General features: G+C 41.7%; 2 protein-coding genes across 3 annotated transcripts in view; one reads left to right on the top strand and one right to left on the bottom strand.

Moving 5' to 3' along the window:
* LOC139409577 (anthrax toxin receptor 1-like) overlaps positions 1 to 1,870 on the bottom strand; it is a 60,105-nt gene extending 58,235 nt beyond the window's left edge. Inside the window, exon 1 of one of the 2 annotated variants that reach the window (XM_071154943.1) lies at positions 1,517 to 1,870. In XM_071154943.1, the coding sequence (XP_071011044.1) occupies positions 1,517 to 1,674 (158 nt within the window). In that variant the 5' untranslated portion in view covers positions 1,675 to 1,870. The remainder of the gene's footprint in view (positions 1 to 1,516) is intronic. The other variant, XM_071154951.1, reaches the window with a different exon arrangement.
* Positions 1,871 to 4,005: 2,135 nt separating this feature from the next.
* LOC139409585 (zinc finger protein 488) lies at positions 4,006 to 7,655 on the top strand. The gene is made up of 4 exons (XM_071154966.1): positions 4,006 to 4,081; positions 5,259 to 5,481; positions 5,887 to 6,118; positions 6,445 to 7,655. Exons 2-4 carry the CDS (start codon positions 5,266 to 5,268, stop codon positions 7,560 to 7,562), a joined length of 1,566 nt encoding a protein of 521 aa, XP_071011067.1. The 5' UTR covers positions 4,006 to 4,081; positions 5,259 to 5,265; the 3' UTR covers positions 7,563 to 7,655.
* Positions 7,656 to 8,325: the final 670 nt, after the last annotated feature.

Below are 8,325 nucleotides of genomic sequence, written 5' to 3' on the forward strand. Positions count from 1 at the left end.
GAGCAAGGTACATAACCTTAGTTGATCGTGTAAGTCTGACGTAAATGTAAAATGTACACCTGTTAAATTGCCTGGAAGTCTATACACTACCTATATTCAAGACCTCTCTCTGTTTCAGTGGGAGAAAATTGCTCATGTACAACACATTGCCAGTTTAGCCTAGCACCTTATGATGACTGCTGTTTTCAGAGTTCTCGGCGTGTTCAGACATGCCGGCCTATTCTGCGTCCTCCTCTATAACCTCTCCTCGCCTCTCTGATCTGTATCAGAAATGTTGCGAGGTTAGACGGCCCGAGCCTCTGCTCTGGGACTGGAGCGATCACACAGACAGAGTAGCCTACTGCTGTTATGATGACTATCGTCCATGGCATTCCAGTAGCGGGGAGTGGCCTATTCTGAACGAGTAGCAGGGATTGGCCTATTCTAAACGAGTAGCAGGGATTGGCCTATTCTAAACGAGTAGCAGCCGTTGTAGGTAGGGCCAGGAGGTTTTCCTGAAAATGACCTGGCCAGGCGAAACTCTGGGCCCTATAGTCACAGGACATAACATTAGTCTGTAACACGTCATAATCATGTATAAGCCATTAATAGATCATTCATAAACGCATGTTTTCTTGACATGTTACACAATTTGTCAACCGTTACTGCTAGTTTGTTAGACATCAGTAAGCTGTGTTAAACGCCACCTAATTCTACCTTGTTACTGCACAGTGCTCGCATCCAAAAGCCGAACAGCAGCCAAGAAACAATAGCAGGATGAGAGAGAGGATACCGTACTGAAGACTTTAACACAGCCTCTAACAGTAGGTCTTTGTGCAGTCGGGAATACAGCTGCTGTACACCTCAGGGGTGATATATTCTTTAAAAATACCATTACTCTTCAAGGTTTTCACTGTCTGTCTGCCAGTGAACCATTCACTCTGATGTTCTGTGCCTATGAGAAGGTTCTGCCCTCCCCATATCCTATCCTTAACCATTGGGGGAAAGCACCACGCTGACCTCAGATCAGTGTCTAGAGGGATAGCTTCCTATGGTCTGCCTGGCAGCTGCAGCAGTGTCTACTGGCGTCATCAGTCTGTAACTCAATCCCTGCATCCTGCCTGCCCTGCCTATCCCCTGGGGGAGAACAACTGTTTGCCCCAGAAGCTTTCAGTGGGCTGGAGGGGAGGACTATGCATTTATCATAATGAACAAGGTGTTTACATCAAAACAGGCTACACAATCGAATGGCCACATGCAGTTAATGACAGACACTCCTATTCAATCAAATGAATCTGAGACCACACACAAGTAAAGACCTAAAAATGTAGCATAATTTGAGTAAAAATATAATAGCAGAAAAAGTTACTGGTGGCATAGCTTGCTTGTCAGGGCGGTTTTGAAGATATGGGAGAAAGAATTGGGAGACCGGCGCGCTGCTTCTCGCAGCAGTCAGTTTGACAAATAACTGGGCGGGTTGCAAGTAGATGTGCAGTGAGGAGAAAGTAACAAGTCATAAATGAAAACGGACACTTACTTGTCGAGGACAAAGTATAAATCGAAGGCACCTTGACAGGACCTCTCCTCCTGCTGTTCTTCTTGCATCTCTCCTTTTATGGAGGGAAGTTTGACAGTAAAAATCGCTAATCCCAAAAACACCACGGCTATAGACACGCTAATGGCAGCTCTCGACATCTTTCCCGGACAGCTGTGTAGACTAACACCTCAAAACATCACCGAGTCCGAAATGTGCGCAAATTTCGATATGGTGGTCATTAGATCGGTTGTCCACGGTGACGCGATAAACAGCCGTCAGTCCCAAGTCCCTCTTCACTCCGGATTTCTCGCCTCAAGCAGCTCCTGGTGGTGTTGTGGAGGACAGGACTCAGCTCAAGATTTCTTAGACAGGCACCGATCAGCCAGAATACTTCCCATTTCCGGGATAAAAATTATCATAATGAATATCCCGATAGCCCTATAATAGGTTGGGAAGTTAAATAGGCAACAAAGATATAGGAAACGACTCACATTTCACTATGCACAAGAAAGTGCCTCTTTCTCCCCACCCTACAAAAACATGACGGATGATGAGAGATGTGGACTTTAAAAATACATTGCCGTGCATAAAAAGTTCAATTTGAGATCCAGACGTTTTAGTTGCTGTATAGGCTGTGCTTTGAGATTATGGCGCAATGGAAATGGATGGCAAAACAATTTGTTTAAGATTGAAACAGCACAATATGGATTGTTATGCTTGTTAAAAGTTGCATTTACATAAAGTTATTTAAAAATGCAATTACTTGTAAAAATATATATATATATGTTTTGTAATTCTTTCTCCACCCCACGTCTGGATTTCGAGCGCATCAGATGAGGGCATACCAGTTAGCGGCGGTGGCGAGGCGCACACACCCCCGGGCACAGATTTAATTTATGCCAACTACCAATTAGTGTAAGGGTGAATCGAGTATCGGAGGAGAGGTGTCCTGACATCTTGTTGTTTAGTTAGAGAGAACATCTTTCCGGTGAAACGCTGTTCTTCAGAAGTCTACTCAATATGATTCAGCCAAAATGTCTGATAAAACAAGGATGCTGAATTGACTGGATTGTAGAGGTGTGGATGCAAAAAGTAAAGAAATACATATTTCATACAATTTATAAATGTCCCTACGCATCATATTTCAACGAATGTATGACATCAACTAAAAAGTTATTGGTAGTAAATGTATTTGAGTTTCAGGAAATGCATTAGCTCTGTTGAAGTTACAGTGCATAAGAGATAATGACAAATTGGCCTCTCGCTGAGGTGATAATAACGATAGGATACTGGTTAATTTGCAGGGGCTAAATGTAAAATTGAGCATTAGCTTACTAAATGCCATCTGATCCAGGGGGTCCGGCCTAGCCACTGGGCAAATGCATTATTCATCAAATTAAACTGGAAACGATTTTATTATTATTTCTTTTTTATCTAATGGGAATTTAGTAGATTATTCTGCATCACGGGTTTAGTTGGGGTAAATATAATCTCTTCCAGGCTGAGAAATGTGTAAAATACAGTAGAACTACCATGGGACTATTGGAAATGTTTCAGCTTCGGTTGGTGGCCTACTATTTAGGGATAATGTTAACATGTATTTGGTATTTGAAGATTTAAAATTAAATGCTTATACTTTGTCACTAAATATCACTGACACATAGGAAATACTTCTGCATACAGCTGCGTGTAAATTAATTTTGAATAGGACCACTTCGAAATATTGTGTCATTGTTCTGTGGATTTGAATAGCATTCTTATGCAATTGAACATACATTTCGATGGAGGCTACATTTATGCTGAGTTAACATAGCTACATAGCCTTCTCATTTCCATGCTCCTAACCAAGAACATTAGATAGTTCCATGTTCGATTTGTCAACACAGGCATGACATGTAGTATGGTTTTCCCAGAGAAGATGGATAACAACACTTAATAACAATTCGTTTGGGTAAAAATGAAGCATAACGTTATCTCTTTGCAACTAACAATTCGACTCTACTAAACAATACTGACGATGAATTGTGCAACCTTGAGCAAAAATGGGCATCTCTCTCTCTCTTTACCAGTTCAGAGGTCCTCTTATGCTAATTATCCGGACTGTAAAACCAGAAAAGAACCAATCAGAGTTCCCCTGGAGGGACAGATGTAAGGTAGAGCATGTGTGAGTGTGTGGGTGTGCGCGCGCGCAAGCACGCCTCACTACTCCTGTCACTGATGGAGATAATGGGCTTGTTCCGACATTGCAGCCGAGAGTGCAGGCGAATGCCGATCAACAAAGACCTTGCATCATAAATAACCACTCATTAATATTTGTAGAGCAGTCAGTCAGTCACAATTTACCCATGATACAATACGGTTTTGATCCTTTCGAACACGGCAATTAAGTGTGTGTGTGAGCGGAGCAGAGAGGCAGTAACGAGGCAGACACTGTCGTGATCACTCTCGTTTTCAGACCGTAACAGCAACCGAAGGAAGGAGAATCGTTCTAGCGGCCAGTGTACCTGCTGATAACCAGCCTCCTCGCGGACATACCAAACCACACGCTACCTCCACGACCAGACGGTGAGTGGGCTATGGGCATGCAACAGACACTTTTGGGTTCTCTTGGATTAGTTGTTTTTTTGGAAAAGGGAAAGTGTTATCTCTAGCAAAGCTTTACGCTACAACTGGTGTTTGTTTGTGAATGAAAACCTTCTCATCAGACATTGTTAGGCTATTACATTTATTGGAAAAATACCTACATCTTTATATAAATGTTTTAATTTAATATGCATTGTATTTGATATATCCAGAATAAATATTCCTTATTAATCAAAAGCCTATAGCCTACACTAAAATAGACACAACGTCCAGCTCAAGTAAATATACCAAAACCTGTGAATGGACATTGTTTACAACAAATCTCAGTGTGGCTATAATGAATATATTAATATGACCAAACTGACTCGAAGCAGAGACGCATGTAGACCAACGAGGCAGTTGCAGCGCAGATGGGAAGACAATTGGACAAACCGGCTGAAAAACTGAGACAAAGGACGCTAGAAGTCAAACCCATTACATGCCTGCTGCTACACATTGTCGGAGGAAATTTAGCTGAATGATATCATAAATCAGAATTTGCCACTCAAAAATATGGTTGAAAAATATAAACTACAAAAAAGTCAAATCATGTTTAAAAAACAACAACTTATAAATGACAACGGTGCCACGGGGATATGAACTCTCAAATCTGTGGTTTTAAACATTTAAAAGTATGTATATGTAATAACATTGAACGTGATTCATATTGTGGCATAATAAAGATACAGCATGATAAACCAAAAAACACATTTTCCTATAGGTCTAATTGTATCTGGAGTCTGAACTATATTTGCTATTAAAAAATGGATTTCTGATGGAAAACAACGAATATTTCGATTAAATGAATAGGCCTATTTATTCAGAAATAGAAAACTAATCAAAACCTCTAGTCATAGATCTAGTCTACTATTTTCGAAACTAATAAATGATAGTTATATAGGGCTACTTATTTGGGATTGTGCATGTTTAAGCCAAATTGATCAGGCCCACGTTTTAATATAAGAATGCAATACATTTTCACAATTATTTGACAAAAGCATCACATTCAAACGCTCTATTCCTCACCGTTAAAATGTCCTACACTTTGGATCAGACGGTGATAAAATAACATTCATTTTAAACAATGGATTGTTATTAACGCATTTTGTTTTTCCTACAGGCTAACCATGGACCAGAGTTTTTTATCTCGTTCCCTCTGGACCATTGAGGGTAAATTCCTCCAGCACCACGCGACAGACCTCTATACCAGCGTGCACGTCACTCGCAACATCCCAGCTGGGGCACAGTTCGGCCCGTGCATCCTTCAGAATACTTTCTATGACACCGTCGCCTTCATAGCGCTCAAATCCCGCGACAAGAGAAGCAAATCATACGTGTTCAGAGTAAGTTCGTTTTTTGGAAATATTTATTAATAACACAATTTAACTTGCAAGCTAGGATACCACAGAGACAATGAACACATTAGACGTCGTTCTATATATAGAAGGGAGTGCATACCTTCATAAAAACATAGGCTAAATCTAAATCTTATTAAAAAAGAACCATCAACAACAAAATGACATGTTCTACAATGAGATATGTGTGTTGGTGTAGCCTAATACATTTTCATTGCCCTCCATATAGGCTACCCGTGGGAAATGATTGACCATGCCATTCGGTCACATTTGCACCTTTACAAATTCGAATCAATTCAGTGTTTTCACTGTGACTGAGGAGAGGTGAACCTCATTGAAACTTTGACAATGTTGTCTCTATGAATGAATATTAACAATGATTTCTCTCAACAGGTGGATCCCGAGGCTATGCGGAGCTCTGCTCTAGTGCTGTCCTGGCTGCGACTGGTGCAGGCGGCGTGTGGCAGGGAGGAACAGAACACCGAAGCGTTCCTGAAGGGAGGCCAGCTGTATTTCCGGACCACCAGGGACATACGTCAGGAAGAGGAACTGTTGGTGTGGTATGACCAGGAATTGTCACATCTACTGGGCTTCACTGACATCTCAGCCAGAGGACAAAATGAAGGTGAGAGAGAAATAGACACTTGGGAAAGCGCTATAGAAATACCACTCTTCGTCACCATCCTAATCATCATCCTCCTCATTTCAACATAGGCTTACTAATGTTACCGATGTTGTTTGCTTGTTTTAGCATTTTGCCAGGAGTTTTGTTGTAGCCTGCGTAAATGCGTAATGCTTATTGGAAAATACAGAAGGAAGAGGAAACGACTGAAACTTTTCAGAGAATATATATGGACTATTGTTATTTGATTAGTTTATATCTGAGTTAATTTTCCCCCAATGTGTTTTTTAATGTACATATTAACGAACAAATTGTAAATCTCTTCACAGAGCTTAAATGCGCAACATGTAACCAGGTCTTCAAGAATGAGCATCCCTATTTGGCCCACTGCCGCTTCCTGTGCGCGCAGGTGAAGTATGACGCGCTGAGCAGAGAGTTCTACGAACACAAACACATGGAGATCAAGCGGCAACGACGCGTCACAGACTTCCACAATATCGCCAGGGATCTGGAACATAAAAGATACGGCGCCAGTGAAGACGCTGAGATTTCCCCGCGGAAATGGAAACACGAGGAGACGGGTTATCCCCGATGGAGGAAACCTGTGCTACTTGAGAAAACTAACATATCGAACAACAACAACATCACACAGATAACCAGAGACTACCACCCCACTGCGCCAGAGTCAACTGGCTCTGCATTGAAACTGAAGGCGGAGAAGTACCAGCTCAAAAAGGACCACGTGGAATGTAAAAACAGTGCGTTTACAGAGGTTGGAGCAGCGAAAATGAGTTTTACGCACGAGAAAGAAAAGCCAACGGAGGCTGATTCTGAGACAGTGCGGGAGATGAGCGCTGATTTAAACTCAAACAGCAACAGCAGTGCCTTTTCATTCGTTCTGCGCAGTGGAGCGGAGGAGCAGAAAAGCGCTTTCTGTAAACCCTGTAAAAGGACTTCTAACCCCTCTACAGCGCACCCATCCAACACATTACCTGCTCCATTGAACCGCCTAGAGGAAGTGAGAGACGTTTTTACCTCAAAGACGGTTCTGGGATACAACAATCTATTGGCTACTAATATGTTGAATGGTGATTTACCTCGCGCACAGACACTACCCACATCGGTTAATGGAAACGCTTTCCCGTACGCGCCAGAGCACTGGTCCAGGAGCATTGGAGACCAACTACAAACCACGTCGTCTTTAACAATTCTTCCACCAACGTTTACCACCATTGGGGTGTCAGTGCAAAACTGGTGCGCCAAGTGTAACCTCTCCTTCCGCATGACGTCTGACCTAGTGTTACACATGCGCTCGCACCACAAGAAGGAGTTCGCGGCGGAGTCCCAGGTGAGGAGGAGGCGAGAGGAGAAACTTACCTGCCCTATCTGCCACGAGTTCTTCCGGGAACGGCACCACCTTTCACGTCACATGACATCGCACAATTAAAACCCATTGGGCATAAGAAAAGCCATTAGAAAACGTATATTTAAAGAAAACGACATCGGATTGTAATTACATGTATGTAATTACAAGAGTAGAACAGAGTAATTTAGAGTAATTAAGCATTTAATGACAATTTGAAGTCACTAACATCTTAATGTAGGACCATCCACTTGTGATTATCGATCATTACGCATTAGGGCGTATTTGGGCACGTAGTTTTTCATTCAGGATTGCACACAGTGTCCACTAGATGTCCACAGAATACGAAATTGAATACACAACATATTCATTTTGATTATCTGCACAGTGGGTGAGAGGAATATTGTGTGTAATTGGGATTATAAGGTTCTATCTGCATTTTTGTCAAAATGTAGTAATTGGCATTCCTGTTTTACTCAGTGTTCTATATAGTACTCTAAATACCCCCAATTAATGTTGTTAAGTTAAAAACAGTACACAATCAAAATTACTGACACCATTCAAACCAATGAGGGTTCAGAACTTTAAAGACAATTATCTCAGAATCATATTTTTTGCAGATATAACCTTAAAGTCCCAAGCTCTCGGTATGTCTGATCCGTGCCTTATGAAACTCAGGGTGGGACTGAAGAGAGAGACTGAAGGTCGCTTGCAGCTCTTGCGTTTGACCTCTGATTGTTATAAACATGTTTATGTCCATTACTCATTGTTTGACTAGACATACAGTATTACCAGAGCTTGTACGGAGAGAGATTGTGTAGATTAATTTAGCTGTTTTTGATGGGAA

The sequence above is a fragment of the Oncorhynchus clarkii genome, chromosome 1 (genome assembly GCF_045791955.1).
Source record: "Oncorhynchus clarkii lewisi isolate Uvic-CL-2024 chromosome 1, UVic_Ocla_1.0, whole genome shotgun sequence".
In the NCBI taxonomy this organism is placed as follows: Eukaryota; Metazoa; Chordata; class Actinopteri; order Salmoniformes; family Salmonidae; genus Oncorhynchus; species Oncorhynchus clarkii.